The following is a 24,962-nucleotide window of genomic DNA, read 5'->3' on the forward strand; positions in this document are numbered from 1 at the left end:
TCATCTCCCTCCTCCCTCCCAGTGTCGTCTACACTCTCACCTGCATGCACTACCACTACAGCCACTAGGTCCCACACCAGCACACCCACCACCACACTACGCTCACCTGCACTCACCACCCCCACTCCCATTTACACGTCCCCTGTTTCCTCTCCCAGTGTGTCTGTGACGCCCCCTCCCAAAGTACACAAACGCAGGCACACACCCACCCAACATACATCCACCTCACGACAGCCTCCAGCGCATGCACCTGCACCCAAAGCCACAAAAGTTACACCTCCTACAACCACCTCCTCTTCCTCCACTCCCAGACCCCCTCCAGCTACCCGTCCCAGTGTTCCTAAAAAGCTTTTCCTGACCAAGCTTGACCTCTTTCCCACCCCCACCCTCCAATTCATAGGTCCCGTACTAGCAGCTCAGCTAAAAAATCTCCGGTACCAGTGATGCCTGTTAGAGGTATGTGGAGTGCACCGGGCACCAGGGCAGCCAGTGTGACACGGAGCCACAGCACAGCCAGTCCCCCCCCAGTGAAGCAACAGAAGTTGGACAGGGCCCGGCGGGAGTGGGGGAAGGCTCCAGCCAGCAAAGCCGCTCACAAGGGTCCCGGGGGGAGTGTCCACTCAGCTGTGACTCCTCCAAAGGTGGGGAAGGGGCAGAAGAAATTGCCAAAGTCTGGGAAGAGCAGAACGGCGGAGAAGACCGCCATCATCCCCGATGCCCAGGAGGCAGCCCCAGGAGGGCAGCCCCATTGTCACTGGCCAGGAGGCCACCGCCAGAGTCAGTGCCCAGGAGGGCAGCCCCATCGTCACTGGCCAGGAGGCCACCGCCAGAGTCAGTGCCCAGGACGCCTCCACTAGCCACAGCCCAGCTGCCCAGGAGGCCACCGCCAGCCACAGCCCAGCTGCCCAGGAGGGCCCCAGCAGCCACAGCCCAGCTGCCCAATGAAGGACCGCCAGCCCCAGCCCAGCTGGGCAATGAAGGACCACCATGGCAAGCACCGCTGAACAGGTCAAAAACTGCAAAGTCAAGCACCGCTGAACAGGGCAAGCACCGCTGAACAGGGCAAAGACCGCCATGGCAAGCACCGCTGAACAGGTCAGAAACTGCAAAGTCAAGCACCGCTGAACAGGGCAAGCACTGCTGAACAGGGCAAAGACCGCCATGGCAAGCACCGCTGAAAAGGTCAGAAACTGCAAAGTCAAGCACCACTGAACAGGGCAAAGACCGCCATGGCAAGCACCGCTGAACAGGGCTAAGACCGCTGAACAGGGCTAGGACCGCCAACTCAAGCACCGCTAGCCCATGTGCGGCAGGGGCAGTGACGGAACTGGGACCGTCACGGGGAGAGTGAGGCACTCTGGGCACCAGTCCCCCTCCGGAACCAGTGGAGACATGCATCCACTCCGTCTGTCCTTCACAGGATGAAGCACTCTGGGCACCAGTCCCCCTCCAGAACCAGTGGAGACTGTTATCCATTTGAGAGACTGTGGCTTTGCACTCCCCAGGATGGTACAGTGGGCAAACCACCCACTGTAGAGACTTGAGAGACTGTGGCTTTGCACTCCCCAGGATGGTACAGTGGGCAACCCACCCACTGTAGAGACTTGAGAGACTGTGGCTTTGCACTCCCCAGGATGGTACAGTGGGCAGCCCACCCACTGTAGAGACTTGAGAGACTGTGGCTTTGCACTCCCTTAGGATGGTACAGTGGGCAACCCACCCACTGTAGAGACTTGAGAGACTGTGGCTTTGCACTCCCCAGGATGGTACAGTGGGCAAACCACCCACTGTAGAGACTTGAGAGACTGTGACTTTGCACTGCCCAGGATGGTACAGTGGGCAAACCACCCACTGTAGAGACTTGAGAGACTGTGGCTTTGAACTCCCCAGGATACATCAATAGGCATGGAGACCCCTCGTGGATCTGGCATGGTGCACTCATCCGGCTGAGGTGTCCCCCCTTCCCTTCCCCCTGAGGTGCCTGTTGTATTTCTATCTGATGCCCCGGCAGTGTTCTCTCCGTTTTGATCAGGTATCTGATGTGGGCCTCGCCCATGCATTTTGGGCCCAGTGGTCCACGGACATTGAATGGTGCATTACCTGCACTACTAATCGTGATGTATATTTTGTTGAATGTGTATATATATATATGTATATATTTGGTTACTGCATTTTGATATATTACAATGGTTGAACTCATTTCCTTTTGTCTTTGCATTCTTCCGGGGGGGGGTTGGGGGTTGTTACTGTAATGTTTGGATATGCATCGGTGTGTGTGTTGTAGTGGGTGAGGGTCGGGGTGGGGGTGTTGCGTGTGTGTATCCCTGACTTTTGCCTCCCCCTCCCCTATGTCTTAGGTGCAGTACTCACCATTGTCTTCGGCGCCGGCATTGATGATGGTCGTATAGGAGCAGGAGACTATCGCAGGGAGTATTTGGAGTTCCGGTTCCATGGTGCCCTCCTTCCTCGTGGAGTGTGTAGAGGAAAAGGTGGCGGATTGGTAGGTTGTGATACTGTGGACGGTACTTTGTCTTCCGCCTGTCTGTTGGCGGTGACCGCCAATCTGTTTGTCTGTACCGCCGTGGCGGTCGGAGTGTTAAAGTGGCTGTTTTTGTTGGTGGTTTCCGCCACGGTCATAATTCCCATTTTTTTTACTGCCGGCCTGTTTGCGGTCTTACCACAGCTTTAACACCTTCTGCCAGGGTTGTAATGACCCCCTTAATCCTTAGAAAACAATGAGAATGTTGTTGTTACACAAAGTACCGGGTTAGCGTCAAAAATAAAGATGCACGGGTGAGCGCGTGTCGGAAAAGGCAGCGGTGCATAGATTCCTTCCTCACAAGGGAGGCCGTGCATCATTTTTTCCGGTCAGGTCGGCGATACATAATTTCTTCTCCCTCACAAGAGAGCGATGCGTTGATTTCCAGACGGGCACCTCAGGTCCACGCAAAGTCGGGTTGACTTTGAAGCCCAGGGACGATGCATGGAAAATCCTGTCCCACGGTGTTAGAAAACCACACTGCGTGAAGTTTGCGTCATTATCAGCATCCACAAGCGGTGTTGCACGTCATTTCTCCAGCCACGATGCATCTATCTCTCAGCCGTGATGCAAGTGGAGTGTCGATTTTAGCCACGAGGCTGGTGGCGTGTCATTTATCAGCTGTGTTGCAGATGGTGCATCACAAATTTTCCCATATGACATTCTGTGCATGAAATTTCAGCTCTCTTCTGCCAACTTCACCTTTCAATGGCCCAGGGACTGGATAGGGCATCACTTGGCAGGGCAGAAGTCTCAGCAGAGAGTCCAGATGTTAGCAGAGGACGTCTTTGATGGCCCTGAGACTTCAAAACAAGAGGCAAGCTCAACTCAAGCCCTTGGAGATTCTTCACAAACAGGCATAAACAAGAACTGCAGGATAGCCCAACAAAGCACAGTCACAGGCAGGGGCAGCACTTCTCCTCAGCTCTTCAGCTCTTCTCCTTGGCAGAGGTTCCTCCAGTATCCAGAAATACTTATACTCTTTCTGCCTTTGAAGTAGACCTACTTCAAAGGAAAGTCTCTGTTGTTCACAAAATCTCGCATTGCCCATGCCAGGCCTCAGACACACACCAGGGAGTTGGAGACTGCATTTTGAGAGGGCAGGAACAGCCCTTTCAGGTGTGAATGACCACTCCTCCCTCCCCTCCTAGCACAGATGGCTCATCAGGATATACAGGCTACACCCCAGCTCCCTTTGTGTCACTGTCTAGAGGAGATTTACAAACAGACCAACTGTCAAACTGACCCAGACAGACAATCCATAAACAGGCAGAGTCACAGAATGGTTTAAGCAAGAAAATGCCTACTTTCTAAAAGTGGCATTTTCAAACGAACAATCTAAAAACCAACTTCACTAAAAGATGTATTTTTAAATTGTGAGCTCAGACAACCTAAACTCCACATTTCTATCTGCTCTCAAAGGGAATCTGCACATTAAAGTTATTTAAAGGAAGCCCCCATGTTAACCTATGAGAGATATAAGCCTAGTAACAGTGAAGACTGAATTTAGCAGTATTTCACTGTCAGACGTTACGCACATCAGTACATGCCCCACCTTTAACATACACTGTACCCTGCCCCTGGGGCTACCTAGGGCCCACCTTAGGGGTGCCTTACATGTATAAAAATTGAAGGTTTAGGCCTAGCAAGTGGGTACACTTGCCAAGTTGAATTGGCAGTTTAAAACTGCATAGACACACACTGCAGTAGCAGGTCTGAGCCATGTTAACAGGGCTACTTATGTTGGTAGCACAACCAGTGCTGCAGGCCCACTAGTAGCACTACAGAACCTGGGCACCTCTAGTGCACTTTACTAGGGACTTACTAGTAAATTAAGTATGCCAATCATGGTTAAGCCAATTTACACATACATTTTACATAGGAGCACTTGCACTTTAGCACTGGTTAGCACTGGTAAAGTGCCCAGAGTATCAAAACAGCAAAACAGAGTCCAGCACACATCAAAAACCTGGGAAAGAGAGGCACAAAGTTAGGGGAGACCACACCAAGGATGCCACGTCTAACAGTTATATACGTGTGAGCAAAGGACCCCCTATGCCCTGCATCTGCCCCCTGCAATCTGTCTATTTCTGCATGTTTTTAGTGTGACCAAAAGGCTGTTTTAGCTGTCTCACCAGCCTCTTGCTTTCACACAAATAATACATAATCTTGATTTGAGAAATGAGCCTTGGGTAAGCCCACTTCAATTATTCATCAAACAGAGTGTCATTCATATCAGTTCAGCTCTTCAGAACAGCATACATACAATTGGGCAGAGCATCAGCCCTCCTCAGCCATTGGCTGTAGAAAACCGCTGGTCTTTAGGATGTCAGGAGTCTGAGTAACAATATTTTGTCCACTTACCCTGTGTCACAGCACAACCAGAGGAGTCCACCCTCCGGAGATATTTCCTTTAAGTTTATCCACCAGCAGCTCATGCAAATGCAGACAGGTGCTAAATGAGTAATGAGAGTACCAGCAGCTGTGCTGCCATTCCTACTGGACTACAACTTTCTTATGCATAGCACAAGCCATCACTGCTGCACACCTCAAAACCATGCCAGTATCTTGAAACAATTTTATGCATATATGTTTTACTCTTCCAAGATGGTAGCCCAATGTGAATCTCATGTTTTTAATGTTTTATTGAAGCATATGCCCCCCAGATTTGGTTGCCATTTTGTTTCTTTATTTATTTTAGGACATCATTGTACTACAAAGAAAACAGTCACTTTGCTTTTTAAAAGGTAAGTAGGACATTGTTTGATGCCAAGACACATTTCTCCAAAAATCCACAAAGATCAGCTGGTCCAAGAGTGGCTAATGGGAGATAAGATATCCTCAGTGGACATTCAGGCTTCAGTGTAGCGTATCTCAACAGCTTTGACTTGTGTTATTGGCCTGATGCACCAGATACTCAACCTGTGCCTCCTATGCCACCATCTATTATAAGTATAGTATAGTTTCTAGTGAGTGGTGTACCTATGTTTGAGCAGTGTAGTTGTATGAGTGTGATTTAGCCGGCATGGTTAGTGAGTGCATTGTGAAGGGTGTCCCTTTGAGAATAGAGGATTAATATTGTATTTTGTGACTGCAGGTGAAGTGGTATACAGGTTGAATGTTGTGCCTGTGTGAATACAGAGCAAGGCATATGCCTGTGTGAGTGCAGGGTGAGGCATATACCTTTTTGAGGGTAGCAGTGTGAATGTGGCGTTCCTGCATGTTGTGTTTTTGTGTGCATGCACTTTACAAGGGCCAAACCGATTAGCTTTGTTAATGCTTTTTAGGGCTATTGCTATGAGTTGCAAAAATACAGTGCAAAGAGTGGAAATAGAATAGTGTGTGTATGAGAATGGTAGTGACTTTTGATATGGCAGATGCAGAATCTGTCCAAGGAGGTGGAGGAGTGTCAAGGGCATCTGAGAGACTGGGATGTCACAATAGTGAGGGGGTCTCAGTTACTGTTCTTGTAGTAGGGCCTATGGCAACCTAGCTACGCCAATGGACATAACTGTGCTGACTTCATAAGAATAAACTTTGAAAAGTGGAGCAAGAAAAAGAATAAAAAATATAATGATGCACATGGGAGCTTCGGAAGACACAGGAGAGAGGAAAAACAGGTTACTGTCTAAGATGAGAAAAATGTTTGTGCTAAAACAAAGACAATAGAAAACTAGTCAAACACAAAATAAAATGCAAAATATAGATCAGGCAAACAACAACACAAAAAGAAAAAAGGGAAGGCAAAACAGAAACAACACACAGAACAAATCCAAGCAGGAATAAGGGACTGTCAATTAATCAGGGAGTTGGACAAAATGAAGATGTTAGACCTGCCAGCCTTAGGGTGGTCATCCCTCAACTTTTTGCATGCCTCCCTCAATGTTTCTGGCCCTGTTTTTGCTGGTTTTAGGACTCTGCACACTTACCACTGCTGACCAGTGCTAAAGTGCATGTGTTCTCTCCCCTATACATGGCAACATTGGTTCCTACTCACTTGGCATAATTAGTTTACTTGAAAGTCCCTAGTAAAGTGCACTAGAGGTAACCGGGGCCTATAAATTAAATGCAACTAATGGGCCTGCTGCACTGGTTGTGGCACACACATACATAGCCCCTTAACCATGTCTCAGGCCTGCCATTGCAAGGCCTGTGTGTACAGTTTCACTGCTACTTCGACTTGTCATTTGAACCTACTTGCCAAGCCTTAAACTCCCCTTTTTCTACATATAGATCCCCCCTAAGGCAGGCCCTAGTTAACCCAAAGGGCATGGTGCTATGTAAGTAAAAGGCAGGGCATGTACTTAAGTGTTTCACATGCCCTGGTAGGGGAAAACTCACAAATTTGTTTTCCCCTACTGTGAGGCCAGCTCCTCTTATAGGCCAGCATTAGAACTGCCCTTATATACTTTCAAGTTTTAGATTCTGATCTGAAAGGAGCAATACTGTCATGTTTAGTATGGCCAGACAGTAATAGAAAATCCTGTTTACAGGTGAAGTTGAATTTAATATTACTGTTTTAGAAATGCCACTTTTAGAAAGTGGGCATTTCTCTGCACTTACTGCCATCTTTGCCTTTACAGCCGTCTCCAATCCACATCTGGTCTGTTCTGGTTCACACCTCCCCTTGTGCATTCCCCCCAGACAGCCATAAACACAAGACACTCAGTCACATCTGTATTCATCTGCACACTGAATGGGTCTCCCTGGGCAGGAAGTGTGGTTGTGCTCTCTCGTACACTTCCAATGCCAGTGGCCTTCCCTCACACACAGGGCTAATAACCCCCCACAGGGATTCTGGCAGGGGACTGGGCTGAAAAGTGAGATTCACTCTTTGAAGTTTCCCCCACTTCAAAGGCATTTTTGTGTGTATATATATATCGGATCTCTGACCCCACCAAATCAGATAGTTCTGGACCTACACCTAGACTCTTTCAGAGCGACTGCCTGGCTGCCCAAAGGACTCATCTGGACTGCTTTGCTGGAAGTACTGCTGCCCTGCTTGTTTTCCTGCTGTCTGTTAGCCCCTGACTGTGTTGAAAGGACTTTGCCTTCCTCCAAAAGTACTCTCCAAGGACCTGAACTGAGCTTGCCTCCTGTTCTGAAGTCTCAGAGCCAACAAAGACTTCATCTACTAGCTTCTAGCTAGTTCACTGACTTCAGTGAGTCTAGCACCGATGCAGCTGGCCAATGCCACACCGCTGCCTGCTCTGGCTTCGTGGTCCTCAGTGAACGCAATGACCACGGCCTACAACATAAGTCCGATGTCGCCACTATGCCACTGATGTTCCACAGTGTGATCGCGACACAGGAAAGTCGACACATCACATCTTGACTGACTGGATTCATCAACCCCACTGTGTCACAAGGAACCAATGCCTCACTGCCGACGCCACATCAGCTCTCCTGCAACTGGACAGAACCGATGCCTCACCTCCCCTGCCTTGCAGTATGGAACTGACTCATCACCTCTCTTGTCACTTCAACGGACCAACCACGCACCGGCTCCAGCAAAGCCTCACCATCCCAACTCTATGCAACGTCTTTGTTTCATCGTTTTCAGACGTACTGTGTCTGGGGGTCCGTGCGGCTCCATTAACAGCACTAGTGGTGTCAGACTATTGGAAACGACTCCATCAACGATGTCGTGTTAGCCCCAGTTGGAGCTATTGCATTTCTATGCACTTTATTGGGTTTTAATCTTTAAAAATGTGTGTCCTGACATTTTTACATTTTGTATTCAGATAAATATTATGTACTTTTCTAAACTGGGGTGGCGTACTTTGTGGTGTTTTCACTGTGTTACTGTATGAGTTATTGCACAAACACTTTACACATTGCTTTCTAAGTTAAGCCTGCCTGCGCTCTGCCAAGCTATCAAAGGGTGAGCACAGGGTAATTTGGATTGTGTTGTAATTTGCCCTGAGTAGGATTGTGGTCCCTACATGGACAGGGTGCATACCTCTGCCAACTAGAAACCCCAATTTCTAACAGAAGAAGAAAACTCATATTCTTAAAAGACACCCTCTTGCAGTTAACTCACCTTTAAATAGTGAAGTTGTGGAAATTGCTGACTATGTTGGTTTCCGGTCTCTGTGGCCTCTATTCTCCAGTCTCTCTCTGTGAGGGGACTTTTCAATTGCTACTGTTGGTGGCTCTCTGGCTTATCACTCTCAGGGGCGTAGCTTAGTCTCAACTAAAAAAAACAGTGGGCTACAGTTTGGAGGGGTGAGATGACCAATATCTGGGATGAACTGTTTCGATGAGGCACAGTAGGTAAAAAGCTACGGGTTGGAATACTACCCAAGTGATTGCCACTGGTTAGACTATTTGAAAGACGTCCTCCCATCACCTTTTAGGTGTTTGCCCGCAGTATGTCTGGAAACCTGGGAGTGGTACAGCTTTCCGAGTATACTACTACCAATGTTTGTGACTTAAAAAAGTAGTACCTTCGCACCCCTTTAAGGAGCACTTCTATGGCATATATTCACTATATGTTTGATAAACCAGTCACTATATGGGTCTGATTCACAGAGGTAGATTACACTTTTGAAACATTTACACTTTTGAGTAGGATTACTACTTTTTGGCTATTCAAAAAATCAGAGTGTTATATTGAATCCAAAGGTTTAACTTAGATCTCACCAAATTGAAGGGCCTGAGGATTTTCACAAACTCCATTTTGTAGTACATTTTGTAGAACTACAAACAACTACAAATTGCTATTCACAAACAGCACTACTAAACTACTATGCAAAAAAGACAGTAGTACTTTAGAAGTGCAGTTTGGGAATAGCCTTTCGTAGTATGTTTCTACTGCTATTGTACTACAGAATGAACTACAAAATGTAGTTTATGAATAGCCCAAGGCCCTTCGTGCAAACCCTAATGTAGTCATGTAAACCCTAAATGTGGCCAACATTCTTATTGTGGATGGAGCAACATTAAAGTCTATTAAATTAATCATGTGAGATGTTTGTACAGTGCAAATTCTGAACTAAAGTGTTTAATACGTGATAATAAAGTAAAAGGAGGCTCTGTGAAAAAAAATGTTTCACTAGGTTCCCAAAATTTGAACAAGCAGGGAAGTTGGTATTGGTTGCAGGTTATCTGGTTTCACATTTTGAAATTCAGCCAACCGATGTATATCCCCTTGGCCCAACTACCGGGTCAAGAATGCATTTATTTGGAAGAGTCACACCCCACCCCGCCCCCCCCCCCCCCAAACAAGCAACACCCCTGATCACACTTCCGAAAACACAGTGGCTTCTTGCTTGCTTCTAGGTGGTCCTCTAACAAGCTTAGCTTTCTTTGCACCCAGCACGTGCTACTAGTTTCATAATGGGCACATTCCTGCTTGTAGACACCAACAGTAAAATACAGGCAACATATGTATACCCTGGCTTCAACCCTATGGCTGTTGTCTTTCCTTGATATACTAGAGTCAGGAGGCCTCTCATCCACCCCTCCACACACTGATCATACCCAGAAGCTTCTGACATTCTCCAACCAGCCCCATACGGAGTGCACTTTTGGATGGCATAGTGGGAGTGTTGTGGGATGTGTAAAGCCTGAGTTCCAGGAGATGCTAGAGGAACTAGGTAGTGTAGAACATATTCAAGATGAGGTGGGTGAGAGTGATTAACTTCCATTAGCCAAATACCTTTCTTGGTATGGAGCATCTGAGTCCCTGGACAAAGGTGATGGAGCAGGCCTGCCTTCAAAAAGAGCTTAATTACCATGTCTTTGTCCTCCCCTTGCAGCCCATGGTAGTTCTAAGTCACTCAGAGACACCACTGCACTTACAACTGGGATTATGAACTATTTACCTTGGAATGGGGGAATAGCATATAGACAAGGGAATATTGGGTCCCGTTCTGCATGTTTTTTTTCTTTTCCAGGGAAAATGAGGCTTAAATCCACAAATATTTATCACCTGCTTGGAGCAGGTGGGAAATGTTGTGGGGCCTCTTTTCCTTGGAACTCTCATGTTGACGTATGAGGGAGGGCAGTGTTTGGTGCAGCAGCTGCCAGAAGCCCGTGCAACTCCTTACAACCCTCGTTGACCAGTGGCTACTGGCCCAGAATTATCAAATCTGGAGTTAGGGGGCCTGATCATTTTGGACATAAGAAAACTTGTACTTGCCTGGAGTGGTATTCCTCCCTCAATAATACTACAGGCAGTTCATAATGAGGGCCTTAGTAAGCTTTGTGTCTCAGGAGGCCTGATGTCTCTGCTTTGTGACAAAAGTACAGAACATTCCACTCTTACAAAATGTTGCAGACACTACGTTTTACAATAAATTTGCATTTTACACCTTGACTCCAACAGTTACGATGGCTCAAAACACGTTATAAGGAAAGAATGTAAGTAATTGTTTTGTAAGCTATTAACATATAGGTAGCGAATTACTGATACACATTCTAATAAATAACAGAAGACCATTTTTCTGCAATTAAATACACATGAGTCCTGAAATGAACACTCTAGACATTCATGTAGCATTTTCAAGGATTCCAACCTCTTGTCAAAGGGTTGTGTCATGGACTCCTACAATAGAAGAACACAGAACAACACCTTTGAACATAATCCAGGGCAGGGTGACAAAGCTTTCCCAATCATATTCAAGAACTGTGGTCATGGGTACTCTAGGTAACAATTATGTCACAGGCCAGGGCGAGGATTCATTTTTTGCACATTGCCAGCATATCACTAGTAAAGAATATGACTGTGTGTACTGTGAGCATTGGTACTGAATAAAAACATAGCTGAAATCATGCCATGTTTTTAGGATACACAGTGTGGTGTGTGCATATATCTGTTCAAAATGCTAAGTACTTGCATGGAATAGCACTGGATATGCCCTAAAAGCATTGACAATAGGAGAACAACTACCTAGAGGGCAAGGCAACAAGGATACATCCAGGATGTGGCCTCAAACAAGTCTGTGGGAATTGGTGGTAGAGGCATATGCAATGGATGTGGCCAGTAGACACGTAAAACATGGCAAAGATGCAAATTATGTCCCAAGAGTACTGTACCCAGTGCCTGCTCACAACAGACATAGGCTATTCTTTGCAGCTACTACAAGTATAAGTAAATGAAAGTGGGTAGTAAGTAAGTGGTCAGAGAGGACAAGTGTGTGAGAATGACTTGGCACTACTTCACACTCAGTAATAGTAAATGATAATGCCCACAATGAAGGGTACTTTAGGTAAACACTATTATCACATTAAAAAATGCTGAAATTATGGCATCATGGATGGTAGTTACCTGAAACTGGTCAACAAGTTGTTTTGGTTTCACTCTAATGAGCATTTCATATTTTCCAAACACTCGCTTCAACAGCTCTTCATATGTAAGCTGAAATGTTACTTTGCCTGATGGGGCAATACTCACAGAAACTTTAAACTTCTCCATTTTCCTTCCAGAAGCCCTATAAATGAATACAAATAGAACTTTAGGTGTAGTACCCAGCAGAAGCCCGGGCAGACCCTAAAACATTGCTAATCAATATTTATGGGGGCAAAACTCAAGAACTGTTGGTCAAGGCCTCAGCAGCTACAGTTACTAATGACGGATTAGTTTACATTGTTTTTTACAAGCAGACATTATCAGCAGACAGGACAAACACCACCAGTACCATGCCCTGATACTCATTACCCCACTAGAAGCTCTCTAGCTGAAAAATCTATGTCTATATCTTGGTGACGTAGAAGCATGTATTTTGTCATGGTCCATCAATTTTTCCTGTCTTGTTTTTCTGGCTTTCAGGCTCTTTCCACCATACCACTCCTATAAAGTAGTACTGTACCCCATAACATGCACTTTGCACTGGATTTATGTAATTGACTTACATAGCCTTCCTATGAGGCAATGGTAAAGGGTGCGGAAAATGCACCAATGGCATAGTATGTGGGATGTTGTGTTTATTTGTAACACCCACATACATGACAAAAATATGTGGTTGACAAGAACACCACTGTGCTCTGGCTTAGATGCAGCTTAAAAGTACTGCAGCGACAACTGGAAATGAAAAGTTCCTTCGCCACATAGAGAAATCTATTTTTATATATTAATAAATCATCCCTAAATTTCGTCTTGTAAGTCATGGGGGCTCGCTGCTTAGTATTTAACAAAAAGAAGCACACAAGATATTTGAAATACTGTGCCCTCACAATAACAAAAGATTTGAAAATGGTTTTCTCTTTGCAGGTTAAGCTAGATTTCCATTAGCAGTCCTGGGTTTCGTTAAAATGCTTAATGTATACCTTCACATGGGAAAATGCAATCAAAATGATTCAAAGTTAGTTTCCATTCAGTGCCAAATGGGGTTGATGAAATCTGCTCCTATTCATTAGCCAGAGCCCTCCTAGACTTTATGGTTCTAGTTACAGCAGGGAAAAACTTGGTTCTTGGCCTTGACAGAAAGAGAAGACCTTTTATAAATAGAGGAGTGGTTTAGGGATGCTGGTAAATAGTACAGTAAATAATAAAGGACGTACTACAAAAGGAGGTAGGCATAGGGTGAGGAATTAGATAGGGCTGGGTGGGAGAAATTCTCCAATCAAAGACTTGTAAGACTCATAAGACCCTCATCACAGAATGTTAAGACTGGCACCACACCTCCACCTCATCAGAAAATACCTGAATCTGGGTAGACTATATCTAAAGAAGAAGGCCTTGCTGGAAGAAAGAATACTAAAGGACTCTCCAAGTGTCTGGTGTCAGACCTCATGGTTGCCTGTCTCCGTAACATAAAGACCAGAGAACTCCTGGCACCATTATGATCCAGCTGGCAAAATGGGACTGAATCCTGCAGGAGACCTAGCTGGAGAGAGTCCTGGTGCCTAGAAGTCTTCACAGAGAATATGGGGGCCGTCAAAAAAGTGACTAAATCTGAAGGTAAATGTTTGGAACACAGTGAGGCTGCAAATTTTTCAGAGCATCAAAGCAATCTTGGAAGCTTCCAAATCAGGTTTTGCCCCCAAACCCAACAGCTGGAGTGGAAGTTTGGCGATGAACCATCACCAGCTTAAGCCTTGGACCTTGCCCTGTTGGATGACTTAGAGTTCCAAAAATTAGACTTGGTCAGAAGGTAAAAACTTTGATTAGGGTGACCCACTTTTTGTGTCAGACCTCCACTAAATTGCAGTTGCCCTGTAGTCGAAAATTGCAAACTGACATTGGCGATTTACTCTATCAGCGTGCTTTTTTCCTTGAGACTTGAAAAATGCATATTTCTGGTTTCCGTTATCCAATTGGCTGGGGATTATCATTAAATTGTCTCTAATTTTCTTAATTCACTTAGGACTTTTATTTGCTTGTTTTCTGCACTTTAGAATTATTGGTACTGCTTGAACTTAAAACACATTTCCCCTGCAAATTACCTGAAGCTTATTGCATAGCTACCTGGATTTGAGTAGGGTTTTACTTAGACCTGTTTTGAGACCTAACTCTGGTGTATTTATTAAGTTGGCCAGGGCTCCCTGTTTCCAAATTAATAACTCACTTTTTGACACGTCCACCCTTAATAAGTATCCCTTCAAAATCCATAGCCCTCAACCTTTCAATCTTTGAATTAAGACCTTTCTCTCAGTGATCAAGATGCTGTCCATTGAAAATAGGTGAGCACCTCACTTAATGTCATTAGGGACACTATTTTCAGTTCTGATCTTTTGTCTGAAAGCATAATGCATTCTGGTTATTGTAGTCTTGGTTTGCATAGTTTGATCTAATTAGACTAACACACATATTTGCAATTATTTGAAAATGCAAAGCCCATGTGTTGAACAAGTGTACATAATGGCATAGAATGAAGTGATTTCCCTTATTTAAAATAATTAGAATGGGAGCACCATGATACATTTTGAATAATTACAAACAAATGCAAACATGTTAGATGTTTACACTCAGATTTCATCAAGGATTGATTGATCATCTGGGATCATCCAAAGTATCCATTAATGGGTTAATAATAAAAGAACCATTGTTCACAATAAGGTACCTATTTTTAACCGTAGAGGTGTCTTGAAAGGCTCAAACCAATTGAGAGGGCTCTTGGAAAAATCACTCTGCAACACACTTTCAGAGTGAACAATCAAATCTGCCTTTGTGTGTACATAAATGCTAGAAATGTGGTCTTTGGTTGACCGTCAGGTTACCCCCTGTCCAAGCAAGAATGCTCACTCTAGTCAGCGGAAAGGAGAATCACACTCAGCTAACCCCCGCTCACCTCCTTGGTAGCCTGGCACAAGCAGGCAGGCTTAACTTTAGAGTTCTAGGTGTAAAGTATTTGCACCAACACACACAGTAACTTAATGAAAACACTACAAAGTGACTCAACACAGGTTTAGAAAAATAGAAAATATTTATCTAAACAAAACGAGACCAAAACGACAAAGATCCAACATACACAAGTCAAGTTATTAATTTTAAAAACAAAAGAGTCTTAAATCCTTTTGCAAACAGGTAAAACACTGTTAGCGTTGAAAAGTACCTGGGTAGCATCAAAATAACACGCACGGGCAAGTGTGGACTGAAAAAGGTAAGCAGTGCATCGATTTCTCACCCGCAAGCGAGACTGTGTGTCTTTTCTCCTTCTCCAGTCCAGTCAGCGTGTGTCGTTTTCCCCCCGCAGTGGAGTGATGCATTGATCCGGGCAGCACTCGGGTCCGGGCAGGCTTTGTGTTGTTTTTCCACGCCCAGCAAGGTTTGCATTAAAAATCCTGCTGCACGGTATGAGTAAAACCGTGCATGTGTGGGTTGCAACGTTATCAGCCTCCACCTGCGGGTGTTGCGTGTCGTTCTTCCAGCTACGTGTGTCGATTTTCCAGCAGCAATGCCGGTGGAGCATCGGTTTCTGCCACTAAGCCGGTGGCGCATCGTTTTTCAGCCACATCTCGGAAGGTGCGTTGATATTTTCCCAGCACATCGGTCTGTGTGTGAATTTTCAGTCTTGGTCTGCCAGCTTCACCTTCCAATACCCCAGGAACTGGATAGGGTACCACTTGGCAGGGCAGGAGTCTCAGCAAAGAGTCCAGGTGTTTTCAGGAGAAGTCTTTGATGGCCCTGAAACTTCAACAACAAGAGGCAAGTTCAGGACAAGCCCTTGGAGATTTCTTCATAAGCAGGAATGCACAACAAAGTCCAATCTTTGTCCCATATCCCCAGGCAGAAGCACCAACTGCAGGATAGCTCCACAAAGCACAGTCTTGGGCAGGGCAGCACTTCTCCTCAGCTCTTCAGCTCTTCTCCAGGCAGAGGTTTCTCTTGATGTCCAGACGTGATCTAAAGTCTGTGGTTTTGGGTGGTCTTCTTATACCCATTTTGGCCTTTGAAGTAGGCTTACTTCAAAGGAAAGTCTCCCTTGTTTGTGAAATCCTGCCTTGCCCAGGCCAGGCCCCAGACACACACCAGGGTGTTGGAGACTGCATTGTGCGAGGGCAGGCACAGCCCTTTCAGGTGTGAGTGACCACTCCTTTCCTCCCTCCTAACACAGATGGCTCATCAGGATATGCAGGCTACACCCCAGCTCCCTTTGTGTCACTGTCTAGAGAGAGGTGCAAACAGCCCAACTATCAAACTGACCCAGACAGGGAATCCACAACCAGACAGAATCACAGAATGGTTTAAGCAAGAAAATGCTCGCTTTCTAAAAGTAGCCTTTTCAAACACACAATCTTAAAATTAACTTTAGTAAAATATGTATTTTTAAATTGTGAGGTCAGAGAACCCAAACTCCACATGTCTATCTGCTCCCAAAGGGAATCTACGTTTCAATAATTTTTAAAGGTAGCCCCCATGTTAACCTATGAGAGAGATAGGCCTTGCAACAGTGAAAACCGAATTTGGCAGTATTTCACTGTCAGGACATATAAAACACATTAGTATATGTCCTCCCTTAAACATACACTGCACCCTGCCCATGGGTCCACCTAGGGCCTACCTTAGGGGTGTCTTACATGTAAGAAAAGGGAAGGTTTAGGCCTGGCAAGAGGGTACACTTTCCAAGTCGAATTGGCAGTTTAAAACTGCACTCACAGACACTGCAGTGGGAGGTCTGAGCCATGTTTACAGGGCTACTAATCTGGGTGGCACAACCAGTGCCGCAGGCCCACTAGTAGCATTTGATTTGCAGGCCCTGGGCACCTCTAGTGCAGTGTACCAGGGACTTACCAGTAAATCAAATATGCCAATCATGGAAATCCAATCAACCATACAATTTACACAGAGAGCATGTGCACTTTAGTCCTGGTTAGCACTGGTAAAGTGCTCAGAGTTCTAAAGCCAACAAAAACAGGTCAGAAAAAATAGGAGACAGGAGGCAAAAAGATTGGGGATGACCCTGCATAAGGAAAAAAGTCCAACAATAAAAATATACATTGCTAGGTTTTCTGATATGTTTTCAGTATACAGGTAATAAGTAGGGAGGAAGTATTAAGATCACACTAAATAATCAATAAGACCCTCTCTTTACCCACTTCATACATTCCCAGTAGTAGATCTAGAAACCTGTACTTGGCATGTCTTTCCAGGTATGCCAGTGGGAACGTTGGTGAATACCAAAGTACATTCAGGGAGATCTAAAGAGTACTGAAAGAGAAAGTCATAGTACATCACAGCCAAATATTTGTCACTCAGGCCCCACATCTTCTGCACAGTATCTAAAATGGGTATTGTCTGTTCTGGAAAAGCAATAATCACAGATATTACCCTTTAGCATGTATCTGCGCTTCAGGGGAATATTAGCAGGTGATGTGGTGCAGTTTCATGTAATAGATTACTTCAAGAGTTCCCCCACAGAACTATCAATCAAACCTGTAGCTTGCTAGATAGGAAGGAGAATGTTCAGAAAAGGAAGGCAATTTGTGGAAATCCCTATGCGCACGTTTCTGTTTACACCTAGGCTGAGATCTCTGCCTGGATGTTATTCACCAATTTGAGGTGGAACTCTCCACCTCTTGGTTGGCTTTATTAGTCTTCATCACCCTATATGTGAAGAAAATTTACAGTTGGATTTCTATCATACACTTTTTGAGGGCACCCCGCTGAGGTGGAGAGTTTCACCACCTGGGCGGAGCACTCCAAATGAATACAACAGGAAAACACCATATACAAGACCCAATTCACAAACATCTGCTACACATTAACCGTCCATTGATATAATTATGTCCCACTGCATGGCCTATGCCCTCTTCTTTGACTGCCTTACTAAAAGGACAACTCAAAACAGCTACAAATTCCAGAAACACCCACTTAATAGGAAGAGGAACTTCACTGAGAAGAAGCTAAACCTTTTAATTACCTTTGTTTTTGACAATTACAAGGATTTACATTGTCTGCCTTTGTACTCCCTCAGTAGAGCAAAGAACTATAACTGTACTTGTGGTGGAGGCATGCATCATGGGGGGCTCACAGAAAAAGTGACAGGATGAGATAAGCCAGGTGGCAAATGCTCTTTCTTGTGGCTGACCATCTCTGTCTCTTCTCTCTCAAGCAGCCTGCTCTTTCTGGCGGCTGACCATCTCTCTCTCTTCTCTCTCAAGCAGCCTGCCCTCACCATCATGGAGTCTTATCTCCTATATGCCCTGTCTATCCCAGGGAACCCATAGGCCAGGTAAATATTCAGCATCCTTGTCTCACAATTAGTTTGTGTATGAAAACTTGTTTCACTCTGTCCTTCCTCAGACCCTTCAGATAAGCTGACATCAATTCTGCCAGCTCAAAACACTTCACTCCATTAGCAACACTTACTCAGAAAATAATGTAAACTACATGTTACCAACCTACAATTACCAACTTACTTAATGAAATATGTTCGTATATCTTTTTTCTCCTCTCTCTATTCCTTAAATTGTTCTTCGAAATGAAGGGCAACGTCACGTAATGGTGTTGTGAAACAAATGTTTGATTGATAGATATGGCTATACGTTTAATCTTTTGATGGGTGTTGTTTTGTCCCGACTGTTCACTTCCTTGCCACACCCTCAAGTTGCAGTAGCAGATGTGTTGAGTGTGTTTGAAGCCTTGCTAGAATATGTTTTGTATGTAACTTGAACATAAAATTAATGTTCTTTTTATTTTTAATAAATAATAAAATTACAAATTTAATAAAATATTATTTTAAATTAAAAAATATATTTCCATTTATTTTTCCATTTGTTCCTTGTGGAATTGGTTGTTATTTCTAATCTCTGAGAGTGTGGTGCAACACCAGTGATTGGCCAAGTGTGATGATTGACCTCCTCCGAGGTTAAAGTAGATTTAAGCTTCTTTAGTCAGTGTTAGTTTTGTAGCAGATGTAGATGTAACTTTTGGAATGTCAATTGTCTTACACTATCGTGTGTGTTTTAATAATTGCAGATCTCTCCCTAAACTCCTCCTTACATTTTGCTTCTACCTACCCATTCAGTTGTGAATATTCTGTGCTTTCTAACTACTCTCTCTTTTCCCTCCTACGTTTACTACAATGACCTACACCTTTGTGTTCAGGGATCCCAACACTAATGTCACATATTTTCACATACAAGATAAGAAAGGCAGAGGTGAATATCTCTGACTGCAGATTCTTGAGTGGCATTTGTGAGTATGTGAAGTAGCACTAAAGAAGTACGACTTCCTGTACTTAAAACTCCTTAATTATGGGAAACTTTGCAATAAATGTTGTCAATCATATTTTTTATTTAATAATTTGAAATCCCTATCATTGCTTACTTAGCCTGACTGCTCATTTAGAAACTTGTAGGATGATTGCTAGACCAGTTGGTAGGATGGGATCGTTTGAAAAGAAATTACTTTTCTAGTTAGCATAGCACCTCATGGGCTAATTTCAATTACACAGTTTCTATGGACAACATTTACCATCACTTCCGTACTCAATTTACAACTACATTGCATTTTGATCACCAAGGATTACCCTAACAAGACAATCTCTAACATCTCAAGAGGTAGTGCAGGATTCTCATATAGTTGATAGTCCACACCAGAACTGCTCCGTACAAGAACAACATCCCAACCATCTAGCTGTGGTTTGTTCCTCTCCACTCTGGATTCAAAAAACCCAATACATCATACCATGGTAACATAACACATCACACCATGGTTACCAGGCCTGGCAACTATGCCCTGAAGATCAACACAGGTAGGTTGTGATTACTGAGCTCAATTAAGTATTGATGTAATCTTACTTGACAATACCAGCAGACTGGCCTCGTGAAACCGCTTCTTGATATACTTTTTGTGCAGCTTCCTTTTCTTTCACTGTTCCCATGTACACTATCCCGTCAATAGTCCTAGAAGAACAAATAATGGATATTAGTTTACAGTTTAGCACATGCTTCATGGAAACAGTATCCACATTAGAGGGGGCATCTGCAGTATCTAATCACAGCAGCATTTTTTGTCTATTCATGCACTGTTCAATGTATACCAAAAGACCACAAGACAAGGGTAGCAAGACACAAGGATGCAAATGCTCAATAATAGCAGGACACCGCATATCAATATTACAATTGAATTCTTATTTTAGAAGGAGCCAGTGATACCTTAATACAGGTGGTACCCGCAATCCAAAGTTGCCAGAAGTACCCTGTCACAGAAGGGATAGGACAAGCAAAGAGGTTTTAAAGCATTGCACAGGTATTATCTCAATAGTGAACATAGACAGAATGATCAAGAAAGGGGCCTAATATGCAAAACCGTTTGCTGTCACAAACCATGTGATATACAAAATCACAGCATTAGCACCGCAAAATTGATTTTTACTTTAAATTAAACTCATTTTGAGAGTCTAAAAGGTACTTCCAACTCACAAAATGGTTTTACAGACCAATTCAGAAACGCAGTTAGGGTGGACAATGTAATCTCTCTTTTTTGTACCTTATTGCGAGAAAAACTTAGAGGTGAGAGACAGGGAAAAAACAATAATGAGCCCTGGAAACTAGGAGAAAATGCCCAGGCTGTGGGGGGAAGGGGCTTTTTTTTTTTTTTTTTTCAGAAACAAACTCCCATATTGGGAGGTTTTATTTTTTCACACAAAAAAGAAATGTGAAAAGGTTTGGTGAATGGCTGTCAAAACCGTCCACCATTCATTGCTATTTTGAAAGCAATGCACAGACAGTAGTCCATCCATCAAACTCTAAATCTGGCTGTGCTCAAATTATTAGAATCTAAAAATCTCTGCAATGCACAGAAGAGGTGGATGGAATAAATGAATGATTATTGCAAGCACATAAGACATATTAACAATAGTAAGGTAGGACAAACAATGGGTAAAAAACATGAACAGAAAACTCCACACCACTGGAATGCAAGATACCAGCAATATATTAATATGACCACTATAACCACTGCCCTGTGCACTCTATGAACCATCATCACCCAACCCATTGAAGTTGACCACCAATAAGCACAACCACCAGAACCCACCATCGAACACAAAGTACAACAGACAGCGTATTTCAGTTATGATGGCATCCTGCTAGAGGAGTGCCTCTGTCTAGAAACCCAGCAACATGTAAGCAACATATTTAATGGCCAAACAAGTAACAACAATGAAGAACTTCACCAAGAGGGAATTTATCTGTAGCACCATTCTAATAATATTACCAAGAACAATCTATGCATGAGCAAACAACATATCAAACTAAAGCAGACTTTACATCTTTCGACCATCCCACCGCATTGCAAGCCCTCAAATCACAGACACACTATAGTAGGTTGTCCAAGAAAGTGGATGTAAACACCCATCCAGTTTATGTTTTTTGGTCTTTGGATATGGAAGTTCTAAAAGGCAAGTTCATTAAAGTGTCAGGAGACCATGATGGTTTAAGGATCTTCAACAAACTTCTAAGACATCGTGGAAACAACCACTCTGTGTGCATGGTATAAACAGTGGCATGCCTCGTTAAGTGGCATGAACATGATATACACCTAAGTTTTCTCCTGGAGTTTGATACATGTTTGATTTGGCAGTGGCCAATCTTTTCTGCAAGTATTATGCTATATTGTTATGTTGTCAATTTGTATGATGCAGCTTATCACCAGTGAGGATATCCAGGCATTGGAGCAGGAATGTAGGTATAGTGGTGCTCCAACTTGAACAGCCGGGTCTTCAGTTTCTTACAGAAACTGAGAAGTGAAGTAGCAGTCCTGATGTGATGAGTAATTTTGCTCCAGTTATTGGCAGCAATGAAGGAGAAGGCACTCTCTCCTGCTTGCTTCTGTGCATAAGGGAGACCCATGTTAGGGAGAGAGAGGTGAAGCATAGCTGTCTGGAAGGTTGGAAGATTTGAAGTCGTTCATTGAGGTATACTGGCCCAGTGTTGCTGAGGGCTTTATAGGTGTGGATGAGCAACTTGAATTTGCAATGTTTCTGTATGGGGAGCCAGTCAGTGTAGTTCATTGATGTTGGGAGTGACCTGAGTGCTTCTGTCATGTCTAGGATGAGTCTGGCAGTGGTGTTTTGGATGGTCTGGAATCTTTGCATGAGAAGATTGGAGATGCTGACGTAGAGTGCATTGCCGTAGTCAGGTCTAGTGGATACAAGGGCCTGGGTCTTGCGTCTTGTGTGCGTGAGGAGCCATCTGAATATCCTGCAAAGCATTCTGAGGATGAAGCAGTTGTAAATGTGTCTGAAAGTAGACAGGAATCACATTTCAAGATGATACCAGCTTACAGAAATGGGACATCAAGGGCACAATTCACAAAAGCATTTCTGAGTACAAGAAGTAAGACTACAGGTGAACAATTTCATGTACTCTTGCATTCATTTCTACTTATTTTAATTATTTATGAATTTTCCCTGAATGGTCCCATTGATTCTTATTATAAAGTTTGTGGGGCTAATTCACAAAGGCATGTAAGAGTTTGTAAAATGGTTCAAATGCTCATCTCCCATCTGTAGATTGCACTTCTCCTCATATGTGGAGAAGTGCATTGGGAAATTGGATTGTTGGTTGAATGGTGGGGGGTCACCCCTGTTCAAGAAAAAGCCACAATTCATGCCGAGGTGAACCACAAAATTCACTAAATTAACTTGCTTAACCCTCTGGTAGCTTGGCACAAAAACAGTCAGGTTTAACTTAGAGGCTATGTATTAAGTATTTATGCAGCACATAAACAGCAATAAAGTTACAAAACAGAAGAAAAAAATAGTTTTTTGAATACATTATTTGACATCAAAATGACAGAAATCAAATCAGTAGAACTAGAGTTATATTTTTTTAAAGTTTAAAGGAAAACCAAGGCCCGTATTTATACTTTTTTAGTGCTGCATTTGCATCATTTCTTTAGGCAAAAGTGGCGCAAACTTACAAAATATAATTGTATTTTGTAATTCTGCGCCGCTTTTGCATAAAAAAATGACGCAGACGCGGCGCTAAAAAAGTATAAATATAGGCCCTAGTGCCTAAAAGTAAAAAACATATGGTACACAGCGATGGAGCATGAGTCAGGTACAAAAAGCAGATAATTGTTCAGAGAAGGTAAAATTCAGCAGGTCAAGGCTGCAGGCATTTTCTGAGGAGGGAGTGTCATCATAGGGGAGCTGCTTTACAAAGTTGCAGTGAATATTTCTACATCCTGACTTAGTCACTATTTTGGACATTGAAAATCTCCAGCAAGATGAAGCTGGAGGCTGTAGCTGACAAGAGTTCCACAAGGCTAGATACCCCTTTGAAGAAGGACAGCTGACCAGGATTTGTTGCTGCGGAGAAGAACGTAGCAGGAGCTGCCTCAATGTCAGGCCAACTGGCAATTCACCAAGGGCGGATAGACGAGCAGGATGGTCCCAGTCTTCTCTCGGTTCTCAGTTTTTAGCCAAACATTTTTCAAGTCTCAGATTTTATATTTCATTTATCTGGGCACACTTAACACCACCACTGTAAAGGGTCTACAGTTGGAGGAGCACCACTCGGGGCTTAGAACTCACTCAGCCAGGGTCCAGGTGAGGGTTCAAGATGGTTTGAAATTTGTATGTCCCTGAACCTCTGATCAGGAGGTCAGCCAACTAGCCTTTGGAGTCACACTGGGTTCAGGTGATGAAACAGGGCTCAAGCAGAGCCGTGGAGCAGGCCTCTGAAGGTTAAAGGCAGGCTCCGGTCAGCAAAGCAATCCTTCCAGGTGAGAAAAGCAGTCTTGTAGAGTACACAGCAGGCTACAGCAGCAGGAATCCCACGGAGAGCCCTTCCGCAGGGCCAGACAAGTGAATTGAAGAGTGGGTCTACTTTAATAACTGGTGCCTTTCCTAAAGTAGAGAAAGTTTGTAGGGAATTTTCTTTACAACGTTTAAAGTTTCCTGACACCCCTACCATGGCTCCAAGCTGACAGCATACACAATGCAAGGGTGACAATTCCTTTCTGTGAAGGGTTACAACTGCTCATTCAGTTGCAAGTGGGGCTGTGCCCAGCCCCTGCCTTCCCCCCCATTGGGGGCCCCATCCAGGCACACCTAATCCCTCTATTGTGTGGCTGTCTGGGAGGAAAATACAAAGGTGGTCATTGCAACCCTGGCGGACGGTGTTAAAGCGGCGGTAAGACTGCCAACAGGCCGGTGGTAAAAATATTGGAATTACGACGGTGGCAGAAACCCCCAACAAAGACAGCTACTTTAACACTCCGACCGCCACAGCGGTATAAACAAACAGCGCGGCGGTCACCGCCAACAGACAGGCGGAAGACAATGTACCGCTCACAGTATCACAACCTACCAATCCGCCACCATTTCCAGGGCGGATTCACCACGGATAAAAACACGGCAGAAACAGCCATTTCAAAGGGAAAACGCTCACTTGTACACACTCCACGAGGAAGGAGGGCACCATGGAGCCGGAACTCCATATTCTGCCAGCGCTAGTCTTCCTGCTCCTCTACGAGGATCATCAACACCGGCGGCGAAGACCACGGTGAGTACAGCACCTACGACATAGGGGAGGGGCGAAGCAAAAACACAGGGACACACACACTCACCACCCCAACCCCCACCCGACCATCACCAACTACAACACACACACCAATGCATATCTATACATTAGAGTAACACCCCCAACCCCCCCGGAAGAATGCAAAGACAAAAGGAAATGAGTGGAACCATTGTAATATATCAAAATACAGTAAGCAAATATATACATATATATATATATATACAGAATAAACAAAATATACACCACGATTAGTAGTGCAGGTATTGCACCATTCATAGTCCGTGGACCACTGGGCCCAAAATGCATGGGCGAGGCCCACACAAGATACCTGATCCAAATGGAGAGAACACTGCAGGGGCATCAGATCGAAATACAACAGGCACCTCAGGGGGAAGGGAAGGGGGCACCTCAGCCGGATGAGTGCATCACGCCAGATCCACGAGGGGGCTCCATGCCCATTGATGTATCCTGGGGAGTGCAAAGCCACAGTCTCTCAAGT

At 44.3% G+C, this 24,962-nt stretch overlaps 1 protein-coding gene across 2 annotated transcripts in view; it reads right to left on the minus strand.

Moving 5' to 3' along the window:
- LOC138259003 (inter-alpha-trypsin inhibitor heavy chain H3-like) overlaps nt 1-24,962 on the minus strand; it is a 534,612-nt gene that overhangs the window by 415,613 nt on the left and 94,037 nt on the right. For both annotated transcript variants that reach the window (XM_069206380.1, XM_069206378.1), the window contains 2 exons: nt 19,730-19,834; nt 11,814-11,976 (listed from right to left, as the gene is read on the minus strand). In XM_069206380.1, coding sequence (XP_069062481.1) covers nt 11,814-11,976; nt 19,730-19,834 — 268 coding nt within the window. The remainder of the gene's footprint in view (nt 1-11,813; nt 11,977-19,729; nt 19,835-24,962) is intronic.

The sequence above is a fragment of the Pleurodeles waltl genome, chromosome 9 (assembly GCF_031143425.1).
Source record: "Pleurodeles waltl isolate 20211129_DDA chromosome 9, aPleWal1.hap1.20221129, whole genome shotgun sequence".
In the NCBI taxonomy this organism is placed as follows: Eukaryota; Metazoa; Chordata; class Amphibia; order Caudata; family Salamandridae; genus Pleurodeles; species Pleurodeles waltl.